The following is a 16,898-nucleotide window of genomic DNA, read 5'->3' as shown; positions in this document are numbered from 1 at the left end:
CGATAACGCCAAAGCGCTGCTTCCCGCTAGGTGACTGCTTGGTCACACACTCTCATGCACTTGTGCTCTTTTGAGCTGCTTATAAGAAGGCGGCCCATGTTTATGCACTACACTCGCCGGCCGACAGGTACGGAACAGCCTTTATATTTCTGACACCTGACGCTGAGCAAACAATGCCGGGCCGACGCCTCACCGCGGCGCTGTTCGGCCTTTTGTCTCGGGCTCCTGCGGACGCGCTGAAACGTGCCCTTTTGAAAGCGCCCGGCACATTCACGCGGCAGCCAGCCGCGCGGGAAGGCCTGGCGATGGGTGAACCAGGGTCATAATAAGCAGGATACCCGGCTGGATATTCACCTCTCCTCCCCCCAAAATCAGGAAGAGGGCTCCAATTCATCGCACTCCGCTGCCCGTCAATGCTTGACGCAATCTGCATGATTGCGGGTCACGCATTGATGCGCGAACAGGATATCAGGCGAAGGGGGGCGCCCAAGAACAAGAATCTGTCTGTCCGCCCGTGCTTGTGGCACGGCGGATCGTGGGCCCCGAGAAGGGTCGGCGCCGCTGCCGGCGCGCACGCCCGCGAGCCGCTCTACTTTAGTCGATACTGCGCGCACTTTTATTCCTCCTCGACGTACATTCGCCACACGGGCATCCGATTTTCGTTATCTCCTAAAGTGGCCGATCTTCCGGCATCACTTCTCGGCAGGTATGTTTGCTCGCTGTTGTTGCCGAGGTTCTTCCAGGGAGACGGCAGCCGAACGATGGCGCCTGTGTTCATGCGACTTGAGCCGCATCGCTGTCTACTCGCCGCGGCGGCTCTGTCTTGCTGCCGAGCGCGATGCCGCGGGTTCGAGTCCCCGCCACGGCGGCCGCGTTCCGATGGGTTGAATGCAAGGACCAACGTGTACCGTGCATTGGATGCAGGTCAAGCACCCTCAGCTGGTAAGAAATATACTAGGGCCTTCCGCTACGCGTCTTCCATAGCCAGTGGGGCTTCAAATGATATATACGTAAAATATAATGCAATGAGCATCGCTGTTTGAGAATGGCCGCCTGAGGAAAATACCGCGTATCCTTGTGCCCGCCCCCTTAGCCGGTCGTTTTTCAATCGTTACCCGAAATAGTCTTATTGATCCCCGATGCTTATATAAATGAGAATGAGTTTCTGAATAAGAACTGATTTGCGAATATTTTATACGCCGAAAATCACTGTTCCGAGACAGCTGCTTCGGTCAGAGTGACTGTGTGCAAACAGCTCTGCTGACAGTGAGGAACAAAGCACTAAAAACGAAGTAGGACTTGTTCAAAGTGGGCAGGCAGCTTCCACCTTGATTCAGAACTAAGTAAAGCAACGTTCCGGTTACCGTCAAAAGGCGGTTCCGTGTTTGTTCATGGATTGACGCTTGCTGCAAGCCTGTTGTTGCCCTTTACAACCGACCCACGGTTCGGCAGTCTTTCGTGTGCACGTGCCGTGAAATGTTTGTTTTAATATGCTCAATTTTTTCCTTCAGCAGGCGTTAGCCGTGTCGTTAGAATACCTTTGTTGTTTCAAAGAGTGATCGTGCTGTCTTGCTCGCCATGCAGAACACAAACTGAAGAGGCCGGACAATGACAATACTATCAACTTAACGACTTTATAAACCCACACAAATGGCTATGAACAGCCCTCACCAGCCTTTCTTTTTTTTTTTATTGTGTACTGCAGTCCAAAGACCAAGCAGGAGGGGCGAAAAGTCAACATAGTGAGCAAAGATGTAGAAATTTCAGAACCAAATAAAGCAAGGATTTGCGCACAAATAAAGGCCTAGACAAGCAAACTTGACTGAAATAGTTGGAGACGAAAATTATACAACTCTAGAAAGTGAGCCATATGCGCACGAAAATCAAGCACAACGCGCAACTATAAGAGCTGTCAAAGTATGCTTATAAGAGTATGGCGTTATCTACCGGGATGTTTGCACACAAAAATTATATACGTATTTTTCAAAATCAGAAATTCTACGTCCTAGGAAAGCATCTGAAGGGAGTGCGAAATTCTGTTCTGCTTGGCGCCTAAGACACCACAATGAATCTCTACCTTGATTGTTTGTATGAAAGCAGCTTTATGATGCTTTTTGAAGAACAATTCCGCCCTGGACTATTCGTCCTCCGCCAGAAGGGTTTGGGAACTGGAGCGTATAACAATCCCAATTTCAGTCCTTAAGATAGTGAACTGTAATGTTCTGCATTAGTTGTGATCAATTACCTAATAGTACATTTAAAAGCTTTCACGAGTGCAGTTTCCTAGATATCTGCCATACTACCTCCTCCTTCCTCTAACCCACTGCGCTCGTTCGCATGAACGATGAAAATAATTGGAAGTAGAAGTTAACGTAGGTAACCGTAACATTTCACATTTTTATCAACGATCTCACTTGGTTCATTTCTTTCATTTGGTTTAAGATTGCATACAGCTACGACGGAATCCGATGTCAAATGTGCCCCGGCCATTTTCCTGTATCTCGTCGGCGCTCGCTCACAGTAAATGGTCGTGGCTTGTTTCGTGTACAGTGGGAGCGCTATAGCAGGGCTCCAGCAGTCTTTGTCGGCTACTGCGGTAACAGTGCGGGCGCTTTCGGAGGCGGCTGCAGCACCAGCGTTGCGCATCACAGGCCGGCGGCGGAGCAGCAAAGCCGAACCGCACTGACTTATAGCGGGGACATTCCAGGCGGCGAAACTATTTGCCGCTGCATATTCATGTCCTTGGGCCCTTTCTGGTGCCGCCGCTGCTAATGCCGCTGAAAAGCAACATCGTCACTAGGCGAGACTGCATGCACGAGGGGGCGTGTCGCCGGTGTCGGCGTTTGTCGCTGTCTCCAATTCTAACGAGACACTGAATCGGGCAGTCGCAGAGGCGGGGCTCAAGAGAAAAGCTCCTTTTCGGAATGCCGGGTGAGAAGGGGGGGTGTTCTTCTCTATCCACCCCCTCCGCATCCCCCCCCCCCTTCTTGTGCTGCAGCGGCAATTAAAGAATCGGTTGCGGGGTGCTAAATCTGTCCCTGGCTGACTTGTTTATGGAGCCATGCTCGCCTGCATTCCCTTTCCGTTTCTCTCCGAAGAAATACAACCGCGTGAGGTGCGCGGGATCCCACCGGGGGCGCCCTCGAAGACACTGCTTGACCTTGGCTGCGGGATCAGAGGTCACCTCGACACACCCATTTCCGTTCCCCGCACCGATCGACACGCGCCCCGAATGAAATTAGCGCCCTCCCCTTTTTTATCCGCCTCCTCCTGTTTGTCTTCGGCTTCGCCACCTCCGGGCCTCCCCGCGCGCCGACCTCTGCGCGCCGTGGCGGCTGCCGCTGTTTGCACCGCGCGGCACGTAATGAACCTTGAGGGGCGTAACAGAAAGCAGCCGAGGTGTGTGCAGGGGCACCTGTGCCTCTCCCGCAGTCGCCCACCGACGCAGCCGAATCGCTCGCTTGCTCATCATGTCAGCGGGCTTTCCAAATTGTTCGTCAGTGCCTCCGTTGTTCGGAACGAAAAACGTGACTTGGCCGCTGTCTACCCCCCTCGAGTGGGCCTGCGTAATCCGGTACGCAGACGGTCATCGAGCTCTGTGAGTATGTGAAGGATTGATGCGCTCGCAATGTTTAGCTGCGACACAGACGCAAACTGTCCATCGCGATATGAGCTAACACGATAGCACCCAGAAAAAGACACGGCGCTGTTCAGATTTCAGTCATCGAAGTTGCTGCTTCAATGCGTTGAAGCGCAGGACTTTGCAGAAAAGTTTTTAGCCTTTCTAACCGCAGAGCGCGACACTCAAGCCGTCAAACATATCAGTTTGTTAACACACAGAATGAAAACATTTATATGCCGAAGTTTAAAAGGTACCGTATTGTTCTCTGAACCGTCCTCCGTGGATAGTGCAAAAAGCTTTTTTTTGTTGTTGTTGTTGTTGCTTTAGGAGTCAAGTTTGGATTTACTCAGTTTACTGACTAACAACCAGTAAGTTAGATGGTATTGTGATTGTCAATTCCCAAAAGGGCTCCATTTCTGTCTGCTTTCAGGTACGAGCCCAGGTCCTCCACCCCTTTTACTTTTCTCTGATAAAGTGGCGAGGTCCTCGTCATCAACGCTGTAGCGCTTGGATGTTTGCTTGAACCACCATAAGGTGTTTCTGAAACCATCGCAAACCACATTCAGTGATTAGAAGTAACTGTAATATATGTTAGACTTCATGAAATAAAACGAAATTATGCAGGAACATGCCTTGTGTTAGAGCTAACACAGCACTTGCTACATTGCGGCAGCTGTAACAATGGGCAGGATAAAGTGAACACATTGTTCCTGCTGGCTTTGCCTGTACTGTGTGTTCTACTTTATTCCTTGAGATTTGTCATCTTGCTCTTTCTTTCCTCTTCCCTCCCCTCCTTTACTATCTTCCATTTCTTTGTTTCTGTCTCCCGCTTTCTGAAGAGTATATAGGAAGGCGTTCTGCCCCTTCCGGTGGCAGCTGCCAGCCTGTTCCTCGCTCTCCCTTTCCTGACAAATGTTTATATGTTTTCGAAACGAATAATAGTAATAATAACAAGGCCGGGCATAATTGCTCTTTATTTCGCACAAATATGCACTACGTCCCTGCCGTCTGATCCGGCCTTCATTTCAAAACGAGGAGTTCGAATGTGAATCATTACAGAGAGTGCCGAGTCTTCTGGTTCTGAACGTAATGTTTTCTGCACCTATACTCAAAGCTGCCTTGTTGCCTTTCACCAACATGTGCGTGGTGGCGATGTAGGGCATTCCTATATCTATAAAAAAGTAAGTACGCACCACACAACAAGGCATGTACTTGTGTATTTTCACATGGCGTCAGCGTAACGGTAGGAATAACACAAAGAGAGTTTTAATGAATTGGTCCACACTCGCTGTATCTACCTGCAACCGCATTGTATCTTGCATAGAAGTACAAAATGTGCCATGATGACTGACGTAGTCCTGGGCGCATGGCAATATTCTGTCAGCCGTCAGTACAGGCATATATATAATGGGCAGTTTCTGACACATTACTGTAAAAGGAGCGCGAATATTTTAAGTGAATGTCCATGTAAGAAAGATTGGCATCATTCGCAACGCGAGCTGTTCCTTTCCTCTTAGGCGTAAAAGAAACAGCAACAAAGGTTCACTTCAAAGATGTAGCGAAAAAATAAATAAAAGTAAATAAAGAAGACGAAATTTCGAAGACGTTTGCTCAGGCATTGTTCACAGAACGCAGAAACAAAAATATCGCACATCACAACAGGTGCCATTTACATAGCGAATCAAAGTACATTCAGCATGCAGTGCTAAAAAAAAGAGAAGAAAAAAACAAGAGAAAACTAGAAAATTCTCTTACGATGCTCTCACGAACACTTCGCGCAAAATTTTAATTGTACACCATGGCATAAAAGCACCGCAACATTGAGAACAGTTTGCGTAGCACAGTTGCAGTGTTTCGAAGGCACGCGTGATTAATGTCGCTCTCGTGTTTCAAAAAGCAGCAGCAACAACAACGACTAAAAATTGTTCTGGCTAAGTGTCCCCTTATGGGCGATAGGATGCAGTCGTCGTTGTTTATTAATGAAAACGTGGTAAAAGGGGCTATTCACCCGAAGCCCTCATGACAACTACGACAATTGTGATGTAGCTAAACCTTTTCCACAGGTAAAGAAATGTCTCTGTGCTCTCTCTGTACCTACCCTCCCCCCCACCCTCTTTTTTTCTTCAATTCCTTTATCTCCCCATATATTCTTTATTCATTTTTTATCCAAACAATGTGAACTTCGAGCTTGTGGCAGAAAAGAACGATTTGATAAGTAAGTTACGCAGTGGGGCATGAATTGGAATTCGCCAGTGCTTGTATTAGCAGAGCGGCCTTTTGATTTAAGCACTGATGCCCAAGTTCCTCAGAACGAGGGACGTATTACGCTATCTTGACAAATGACTATGGTGTACTGCGCCACCCTTCCTCTTCAGTGGTTGGCAATGGCGATGCGCTGCCGAGCTCGAAGTCGCGAGTTCGATTCCGGACGTGGCTGCCGCATTTCTATGGGGACCTAATGCAAAAAACGCTCCTGTACTTCGATTTAGGCGCGTATCAAAAAAAAAGAAAAGAAAAGCAAATAGAGGAAAAGAGAGAACCCGAAGGGTCAAAATCGATCCACAGTCCGCTGCTATATACGGTGTGCCTCATAATAGTATCGCGGTTTTGGCTCTTAAGACCCAAGAAGTTAATTTAGTTAATTTGTATGTACAGTTCGGGTATACTCTCTTTCTTTCCTTTAAAACAGCGGTTCTCCGAAGTTCGTGGATATGTGTACAGCATCGTAGTATTAAAAATACACTTACCAAATTAAGCAGCGGAGCTTTGGACATACACTTGTCCACGCCAAGAATCGCTGCAGCTTGCGGCGACCGCGTGGTTTCGGCTATACCATGGATCCGGTTTGGCGATGAGGCGAACGTGAGTTGGGTGGTTCGGTTCTGGCTTCTGATTTTTGTCTTTCTTTTTTTTTTCGCAGCGTCGCTGATTACTTCATCGATTGGTCGCGCACACTCTTCTACGTCAATTTTCCTCTAATCGCGGAAATTCTGAAACAGAAGATCCGTGGTGCGGCCGCGTTCTCTGGAGCGAACGAATCAGCGGGCGAACCAGATGTCCAGAATTTCTGAGTATGTCTATAGGGCTTCGATATCTCGGAAATCATTCGGTTGGCGCTCACAACTTCAAAAAATCGGCTGTTGCCAGCAGTTCTTTTAGATACGTCCAGCACGCGTCGTATACATTAGCCTGGTATTTCTTATGAAAGTGTTAGGCTATAACCGGGATGTGAATCAATACTAAGCCAACTCCACTGTGCGCATATTATTATTATTATTATTATTATTATTAGTAGTAGTAGTAGTAGTAGTAGTAGTAGTAGTAGTAGTAGTAGTAATAATTTCATGCTGTTCGAACGAAGGTGACCAAAGGGCGGTAGTACATGGGTAAATGCTGCGCGGCGCTCTTACATTACGAAAAAAAAGTGAGGGGGGGGGGGGGTATGACTCTGTCGTCTCATTTTGTGCTTTTGCAGTTGATTTCAGGGTGAGTGACTTAGGCCGAGGGTCCACGTCGCTGGCTCACCGTGCAGCCGGGGTGCGCGCCCGTGTGGGCCGTCCGCTCGCAATTAGGTGGGCCCCGGCGCAAGGCTATGGTAATCGGCGCGGCGCGCTCAAAGACCACGCGAGCCTCGCGCTTTGTTTGCGCCGGTGGCGGGAATAGCCGATGGGTGTGGCTCTCGTACCTGCCACCTGCAATCGATCATCGAGATATTCTGACCGGCCTGCTCGGTCGCCAGCACTGTCTGCATCGTCGTGAGGCTCCCAGCGGTGGGGCCGCTTGTACCGCTCGTTAGGGCGCAGTTTTGTTAGTGCCGATTTTGACGTAAGCCTTCAAGGAGCGTTTAAAGGACGTCCAAGCCGGACGAGGCGGAACAGGAGAGGAGGAGGGCTACCCAGCAGTTGCCATAAATATACCCGCGCGCTGCTGGAACGAATGGGGGAGCTCCGTGGGCTGACGAGTCCCGTGCCGATGTGACAGCGGGAGGCTGACCCGCTCGGCGTGAACCCAAAGGAGGCCACGGCACCTCCTTGCCGTCGCGGTGCGCGCCGGCCGCTCTAATGGGCGCCGAAGAACTGGTCTGCGCGACCCTGGGCCAGCGCCGGCTGGCCCTTTTGGGGCGAGCGGCTTGAACGCGGCTCGAGCTGCAGCCGCGAGTGGATCGCCTCGCTGATGGCCGACAACGGATCCACGCTGCTTGGTGGTTTTAATAAGCCGCAATGGCTACCCAAAAGAACAAACACGCGGCGGGAAGGCTGGAGATCGGGGCACCAAAAATGCTTTACGAAACCAGCCCTCTAATGCATTCAATTCTAAGTGACATTCGCTACGTCAGATGGGATCTGGTAGCGATATCTGATTAAGTCATGAAGGTATGTGGACACCGTAATCAGCTGCATCTTGATACTCCATGAAGTGCTGAAAACTACGAACTGTTTTAACCATTACATTGAACATTACGTGCTCACCACTGCATAGAAATGGTTCAGCAGTTTGCCGAGTCTCAAGAGCAAAAAAAAAAAAACGCACCCTGGAAGAAAATCAAAAGAAGCAAAGGAAGAGGCTTAGATGCGACGGTGACGGGTATGTGTGGCTGGCGCGCGTTCGGAGTACCGACGTGTTCGAGCCCGAGCGTCAAAATCTCGAGTCGTTCGTGCGCGTTCATTGCCCGCTGTGGGGGGGCGACGAGTCTGGCAAAACACGGTTGTCCCGATGACGCGTGCTGCGGCGCAGCGTATTAAGCATCGTGGGCTCAATGTTGCCGCCATTGTTTTTGGGGAACAGGCAACGCCAGAATCGTGCCCTCGTCATTGGCGCGCGGGACCATCGAGCGCGCACTGCGGGCGTCCGAACAAGCGCGCTGTGCGTGGACGCTCGGGAGATTAAAGTGTCGAGTTCGCTTTGCAGGCGCGTTCGAGATAAAGGCGGCCGCCGTTGGCGCTCTCGCCCGCTGTCAGGTTCCGGCGTGTCCGCGGACAAGTCAGTGGCGACTCTCGGAAAGCTATTTTAAAAGGTCTGGTCACGTTTTTCAACGAGTTACTTAAGAAGAGTGCGGCGTCTATTTCTTTCAGAGACAGCAGTCGTAAAGTGCGAACAGGTCTTTCAGCCTCAACTGTGTGGTCTTAATGTCGGATGCCTCGTTCGAGACAGTCGCAGCTATGCGAGCTGACGAACTTCGGCTATATACGTAGAGGGGCCAGGGACATTCTTTATCGGCACCCTGCGTCGAACGCTGTAAGCTCGTGCTCAATTTCCTTCTGGTGCCTGTCATTAAACGCTGTTTATGGTGGAGCTTGTTTCTTTACTTCGTTCCGCGAAGGATGGCAAGACGGCGTTATCGACGTTTAAAAGCATTCGACGTTACGTACGATGCGAACAGGGCAAGGAGAGCAGCAAATAATTTTTTTTGTTATACCAGAAACTGCGATAAGACTACCACCGTAGTTGGAGACTGGTGCTGTCATTGCGAAATGCTGTTTAAACATCGATATCCCTGCTTTCTCCTTTTTGCTCGAAACACAGACATTCATGTTTCCTTTTCACCTGTCGTAACTCTTGGTCGCCTTGGTACCTGGCTCTCTTGCTGCAGGGCCGTTATCAGCAAAGTATATTTAAGTAGAGGCTTTGATATGCAAAAATAAACCTACGATTGGCATTGCAGCATAGCGTGAGCCATGGTTACGCGCAACACCTGTATGCCAGTTGTTTATTGTCTATCTTCCTGTTGTCCTTCTTTGTGCAGTAAATGAATGAGAACTTTCGAGAAACTTAATACATCGCAGGAACGGGCCCACCAAATTAATAGAAAGGTCCGCGGCAACTTCAGGCAGCATTCCGTTGACGCATAAGTAAACGGCTCCACCTGAGCCTTTGTTGCGGAATATAGTGATGAATACCACAACCGACAGAATTTCCTCGGAGCTCTTATATGCTAAATATTACAGCAATTCTTTGAGCATCCCGCTTACACTTGAAGCATTAGTGCCGGGCTTGAGGAATAAGCTATACAATATTGCTTAAAGGAGCAGTGACACATATTTTTTGAAGTTGTAGAAACTTTAACACAGGCTTCTCGCACATAAAATAATCACATTTAGCAAGTGCGAACGTTCGGAACACGCGTAAGATATTTTATATTCTACAATAAAGTCCTCTCGCAATGACGGACCTCGCGTGATCAATATTATGGTAACGTTATGACACAAAGCAATGTCTCCTGACTTGGTGCATTAATAAAACGAGGTACGATGATGCTGGTCAAAGAAGAAAAAACAACAACACAATAATAAACTAAAGCGCTTCGTAATTTTCGGCACCAGATCTGGCGCTTGCCAGTATTTCTTCTAAGGCCTCTAGGGTTTGGACCCTTCATTCAACGTAGAAAAATAAGTCCAAAATGTCATGCCGGCATTTAATGTCCGAGCAGTCAACTCTGACCTGTGGAGAGCGGTCTCTAAAAGCGACAAGGTATCGATGTGGCAACAGCCTGCCATCTCCGACGTGTGACGGAGCTGGTACGAAAGGAGGCGCGGGGCCATGTCGTGCTACGTGCAGGCGCTACACACATGGTCGATTCGCGACGTGTCAGCGTCGAAGAGCAGCCGGCATTTATCGCTCGCTCGTCGCGTCGGCCACTGGCCGCAATGAGTCGCGGTGGCCGCCGCCGGCCTTGGCTGAAAAGGTCGGGAAGCGGCGGAAGGGGCGCTGCGCTGCTTATTGCCCCGCAGTCCGGTCACATCGCTTCCTCTGCAGGCTGTTAACGTAGCCCGCTAATGGCAGCCGCCAAATTCCAGTCTTGTGCGTGCTCTCGTTCGACTCCCCTTCGCCGGGGCCCCCCCTTCGATCGCCGTGGCAATTGCCCGCCGATCTCATTCTAATATTGGACTGAGCGCAAAGGTTAAGCGCCTCGAGAAGCGGCGGCTTCGCTCGCCCTGGCGCCTTACCAGCCCCGCTGCTCCTCCGCCGGCGCGGCAGTGAGTTGGGGCTCCAAGCGGCGGAGGCCAGTATTTACTGATGCGCTGGGTGCGTAATGGTGGAGTCACCGGCGCTCGCTCCTTTTATCGCCGGTGCGTGCTTTCGGATCATCGTTCTTTACCAGCGCGGGCGCCAAGCTCAACAGTTCAGCTCCAAGCAGAAGCACCGCTTAAGGCCTCTACTATATAGCGCATTCACAATTCGGCGGGATTATACGTACGCTAGTCAGGTTCTTGGACTTATCAGTTAAGCAGTTAAGTGACGGCGCCACGTAAAATGCGCCGTCACCGACATCAGCATCGCGATCATCATTATTATTATTATTATTATTATTATTATTATTATTATTATTATTATTATTATTATTATTATTATTATTATTATTATTATTATTATTATTATGCATGTAGCAGTGAGGAAAGAATAATTGCCTCTCGTATCCTTTAGTGTTAAGTTCACCGGTATATTAAGGCAGCATCTTCACAATCAAGCTGAAGTGCACGAAAATTACAGTGCACATTTGTATTATTTAACTAATGCTCTGTTTTGTACATCACCGCGTATCATGATATCACGGCGTACAGAGTAGTAACTTCCAGATGAAAAGCCCAGGTCGTTCGCGCTGAAATCTCAAAATATACTTCTTAAAAATATTTGCGTTTAAGACTGCTGACATGCACCGTGACATTCTTTGGACCAAGTCATAATGTTTTATAAGGACTTTGCCTGTTCGTTCCACAATAACAAAACATTTGCCAGCGAGAACAACACCCCCGTATGATGTTAAGGGGTCCTCACCTAACTAACAGGCTGCTTTTGTCCCCGGAAAGACGAAAAATAGAAGGGAGTAATAGAAATGTGTTTTTATCTTGCTCCCTACTCCAGAGACAGGTACGCACGAGCCCACAAAGATCCAAACGAATTTTCTTGCAATAGCACTTGCCATGTCCATAGGCGCAGTGATACTGAACATGTTATTATTACGACAGGATGTAGCACGTGGTAAACAGACCGCCTTTACTGCTCCGGTTTGGCGAATCAAGCTTTAGCGTCTTGCAAGCCATAGGGCAGCAGTCATTTTACGTGATTATTGACTGGTTCGCCTTTCGCAACGTTATAATTAATTTGCTCGTGGTGCTGCTGGTTATCAGCTGTGACAGCACAGCACGAGTTGGAACAGGCTGTGGTTTTCAGCGGAACAGGCTTTATGTCTTCTCGGCATTATGTAAGCTCAATCGTCGATACTCCCTGAAACATCAAAATGCATGACCTCAGTCTTATCGCTCCACTCTGTTGGTCTGTTCGCGATGGAATAACACAAGCACAGTCGGGGGCGGTTGAACCAGGCAACGAGATATCTCAGTCGCTTATTACCCGCCTTCAAGAAAACAGGCAGATCCATGTGCACGTGAGGAAGGCTGAAAAAGAAAAGTACATTTGTAATATCAGAGTCGAAACGTGTACAACCGTGGTGCTTCAAGGTTACGGAAAAGCGTTGGCTGGCTACAAGGAGCGAATGTCGTAGTGCATCATTGCATGTGTAGTTCTCGAAGTGTTGAGTGGCACAAGAGAATATAGCGTGCGTCGTAGCACGGGATTGTTTTCGATGTCGGCAGCTGTGACAGCTTGACGATCTGGCCGCTGTGCGTTTGGAGCCGCGCATGGCTCGGCTTTGAAGCATGCAGAGCAAAACCACTCCTCGGCAGTAATTTTGTTTCAGGCCTTTCTATTTCCTTTTCTTTTGCTTGTTAGTTTTGAAGACGAAGAATTTGCAGCTGCGCGAGCTTATTAGGTGCACGAGTCCCGTATAGATGCTTTGTGCTCGTTCGTTCATTCAAGACAGCGCGTCCTGCAGTTGGATGTCTTAAAGAGGGGGTTGAAGGATGCATAAAAAAGAAAACGTAAATATTTCATGTCGCGCGTTTCATGCTTCGTAGTCAAATTAACCCGTAGATGACGGTTTTAAAGACCTGCCCCTCCTCAAGCCCCCCCCCCCCCCCGAAGAAAAAGATAAAATGAAACGCGAGTGCCGTCTGTACGCTTACGCATGGAAGCAGGCTATGTGTTTGTTGAGGGAATACGTGTTTACACTTTCCCGCTATCGGTAGCGCAACAGCTGCACAGCCACTTACGACTGACTCGAGAACCGTGTAGCGTACGGCCTGGCGGAAACACAGAGCTGCCCTCTACACCGACCCGTGTGACGCCCTGTGACGTCACCCATGCGCGAACCCTGAAGGGCTGGGCAAGGCGCCGAGGCTTCGCGAGCGCGGCTATAGTGTAGCGCGGCCGCGCATCCACGGAACGGCGGCGGTGGCGAAAGTCCGCTCCCATTGGAGGCGGCCACAACCGGATCCGGTAATCCGCAGGCGAGTCCGCGGCGCCCTCCGGCGGTGGCGTCCGCTTGGGATCGCGGCCATGCCGAGCTAATGACCCATCTGATCAGCAGGTGTTTCGTGCACTTTACCGCTGGAGCCGAGATGGCGAACAAGTTGTAGCGGGCCCGGGGTAGGCGGGCAGCGCGTTGCTCAAGAGCCGTCCGAAAAGAGCCGGGCCTGCCGATCAGATTGGCTTTCCGCGAGGAGGAGGCCGCGGAGGAGGGTGACCGGTATGTCACGGTGGGGGGAATTCGCGCGTTCAATGGCCTCTCCATCGGCGAGGGGAGGCCGCGTTTTATTCTGGAGAGGGTTATGTTCATCTTTAATGATGAGCCGTAAATGGAACGCACCTCAGCATATCTGGCGAGAGGGGGCAGGCCAAGGTCAAGTCTGGTCGCAGGGGCTCACTCGGCTTTGTGGCTAATCTCCAGTGCTTAGAGCTGCACCGATCGACCGGGTTCATCGAGAGCCTCTCCCTCGCTCGCCGACGTCGTGCGGGAGCTCCGGCCGTGTACTAGTCTAATTGCGCGACATGCGAGCAACCGTGCAGCTCATCACGTGTAGCTGCCTCTTCGCCAGTGCAAGCTCGTGTTCCACGGGACGTCGTCGTCCACGGTGCCAGTGAGCGTTTCTGGTGCTCGCCGTATGCATTGCAGCAGTGGTTCCTCTCTTGCGACAGGTCCGAACTACATTGCACTCGAAGAGAGAGAGAGAGAAATAATGTATAGAAGGGCACTAGAAGCTAGTGTCCTAACAGGCGGTACGGTACCAGTGTACCGCAACAAAGCAAATTACAGCTACGTGTGCAACTTTTATGTAATAATAAACGTCACATGTTCCCTTTTGTCATCGCAATTGTGATTAGTGCATATTAGGTACCTTGCACAGGTGTTTGGTTGGAACTAGCCTAAATGTTATTTTTCCTTGGCCACTGCGATTAGATACGCAATAAGCCTCATGCCTAGCACCCTTTACATCTGTGAGCGCTTTGTTATTTCATCAACCGTCCTAAAGTCTTGTGAATTGTCACGAAGACGCTTGTTTGTGTCGCATATCAGGATACTGCATTTTGCAGCTACATTTACTTAAAGGTTCTCTTATAATGCATTTATGCAATACGAATGTACATCCTAGCGTACATTGTGTTATACGCCAGCCTTTTTGTATACTTCCTTGTTGATATTGTCTGTCTGCCACAAACATGAGCACATAAACGTGCAAACACTTGAGCGTTCGCAGGCACTCCACACTCTAAAAACAGTTGCACCTTTTAGGGTGCACCTTTATGGTGTATATCTGCCACACAACGATAATTGTCACCTGTCTTGCTTGCGTTTCCTTTCTTGAAAACGCTGCGCTCGATACGTTCCTGTGGAGAATGTTCTGTCGTGATGATACGCGCATGCCGTTCGTGACGTAGAAGTACCGGGATCGCCGCGTTAAAGAAAGGAAATGCGGGCAAGACAGATGACGATTATCGTTTTGTGGCAAATATACACCCCAAAGGGTGCAATCGTTTTGAAAGTGTAGAGAGATAAGGATAAATAAAAAGCAGTTAGGTTAACCAAGACTTAGCCCTTCTTGCTTCCCTGTACTGGGGTAAGGGGAGCAAATATTAAGAGGAGGAGAGAAAGTCCATTGTTGATGTCGCCGACGTAAACTATAAAGATTCATATGAGGTAGTCCTACTTATTTGCAGGTGATCACAAACTATTCGCGGTGGCACATATTCAGAGGTGAAGTATCGCCAAGTTTGAATGAGTGCTATTGACGGCGATAAAATGTAGCTCAGTAATTTTCTAAAAATACCCTGCATGCAGTCTATAAAGGCCCATCTGAATCGCGATAAGGTAGTTCTATTCTCCTGGTGATTACAGCCGAAAGAAAGATCGCTAGGTAATAGAACAAGGATGCAAGGCTGCGTGGCTAAAAAAAAAAGGGGGGGGGGAGAAAGAAAAACACGTGTGTATCTGCTTGTCACCCATCTAAGCAAAGGATTTTACTTTATTCACAATTTGCCAAGGTGTACATAGTCGTTCGGTGTAGCACAAGTCCTATCTTTGCATTAGCCATTTTGTTCCCAGCCCACTCCTTTAATGTAATGCACTGATAGTACGCACGGCGTGCGTCTTTCCTTGTACTGTTTCTATAGACTTGCTTTATTCTGGGCCACACTTCCCTTATACGCGCGTGATTTTTGCGCTGCGGTTGTAATGGAACCCGTACTGGTGAATGCTCCATAGGCTACGCGCAAGCTGATACTCGACGTTTAGGTTCACTTTATTTCGGAGGCATAAAAACCCGAGCATCGCGGATGCGTGTGTGTCTGTGCGTGTTTGTGCGTTCGTGCACGCCTGCGTGTGCGTGCAACATGGGCGTTATTAGTCGTCCTTCCGGCACGTAGTCTGTGTTTCGAGAAAAAAGATTCATCAGCGCCTCAAAACCTGCCGGGCCGAGGGCGCCCCCTCGGATAAAGACGCGCATTGGCGCCAGCGCGAGCGACCACGTATGACCGCTGCAATAACCACTACGTACGTGTATGGTTCGGAGCGGGGAAGTGCTATTCAGCAGTGCTGTTGCTGGAACTGACCACACGCTGAAAGAGAAGAAATTACAGGAGTCGCGAGGCGCGCCTTTTGTTGCGCGCTCCTGCTGCACGACGGGACGGCCGCCGCTCTTGGCCGCCCTCCCGCGCATGCACCTCGGTCGTGCTATTTTGTTGTCTTGCGCGATGGAACCTGCGCCTGTTGATTTCTTCTTTCTTTCCTTTTCCGCTTGGGCCCGAAATTACATGTCCAGAGAGCGCATAGCGCATAATGAAAGTGCTCCATGGCCCAAAAGTCTCCGTCCCTTCTCGAGTGTGCGCGCAAACTGGTTTCCATTGGCTGAGCGTGAACCTAAACACTCCGTATCTATCCATCGCTTCCTCAAAAAAAATATACATTCAAGTTACATTTCAAAGGAGGCGGCAAGAAAGCAAAGAAGAAGGCGACGCCGGCATCCTATCTGGTCGCCTGCTCTCGTGATGTTTTGCTCGCCGCTCGCGGCAGCCCGTTTGTTCCGTTGAGCGCGTGAACTTGGTGTCTTGGTGAATTGGAAATCAGGATGGCCGGGATTCAAATTGTCCTCCGGGGCCGGCGCGCACACAGAGAGCCCGGCTGAGCTGCTCGTCATGACTTTTCTCGTGAGACAGGTCGCGCCGAAGAAAGAAACGATTGGGTGGATGACCTGCGCTGCTGCTTGTGTGTGTGTGTTTCTTTTTTTCATCTTCGCCGTAATACACTCCGTCTGGGCGAGCTTGGCGAACCAAAGCGAATTAATGGGCGTGTCGTTACGTGGGGGGATATCAAGCAGGATTGACGTATACATGTGCGCACCCGGTCCTGCGTTTGCAAGGCACGCTCTCGACCGCTGCTAACGGCAAGAAACTCGACTCATGAAGCACCGCCGGCGAACAATGGCACGGCGGGGACGCTTCACACGCCATAAGACGGTCCTTGGTACACACACACCGGAGCGGAGCAGAAAGAATGCCGCTCCGTCCTAACGATAATGCACTTTTAGTACAACTTCGTGAGCGCTTGTGTGTCTCGGTGTATAGCGGAATCAGCAGCGATGCGCGACGTTCAAATCAAGCTCATCATCTGAAGGGAATCTCTCGGTCTGCGAACCCTGCCGGGGATGCGGAAAGAATGCAATAGTTACGGCACGCTGGAAAAAAAAATAATAAAACAGTCTAGAGTAGAGATCCACTGCCTCGCGTTCCGCGCTGCCGTATGGCGAAAGCTGAGCCGCAGCGAGGAGGCATTAAGCGCGTAGCTGTCGTGACCGACGACTCGTTAGCGTATTCGAATGGCACTTGCGATATGCGAGCGAGGTCTGGTCCAGTGGTGCAGTTTAGAAACGGCAGTTCAGAAGAAACT

At 49.8% G+C, this 16,898-nt stretch overlaps 1 protein-coding gene across 2 annotated transcripts in view; it reads left to right on the top strand.

Moving 5' to 3' along the window:
* The window catches only part of LOC135898000 (uncharacterized), a 102,777-nt gene continuing 85,879 nt past the window's right edge, over positions 1-16,898 (top strand). Inside the window, exons 1-2 of one of the 2 annotated variants that reach the window (XR_010563232.1) lie at positions 1-942; positions 4,053-4,173. Coding sequence is in view for 1 of the 2 variants with exons in the window: in XM_065426709.1 (XP_065282781.1) it covers positions 414-942 (529 nt within the window). In the remaining variant the exon portion in view is untranslated. Of the gene's footprint in view, positions 943-4,052; positions 4,174-16,898 lie in introns of those variants that run through there. The other variant, XM_065426709.1, reaches the window with a different exon arrangement.

Source organism: Dermacentor albipictus, chromosome 1, assembly GCF_038994185.2.
Source record: "Dermacentor albipictus isolate Rhodes 1998 colony chromosome 1, USDA_Dalb.pri_finalv2, whole genome shotgun sequence".
Taxonomy (NCBI): domain Eukaryota; kingdom Metazoa; phylum Arthropoda; class Arachnida; order Ixodida; family Ixodidae; genus Dermacentor; species Dermacentor albipictus.
The sequence above is the reverse complement of the archived record's forward strand: the minus strand, read 5'-3'. Positions and strand labels throughout refer to the sequence as shown.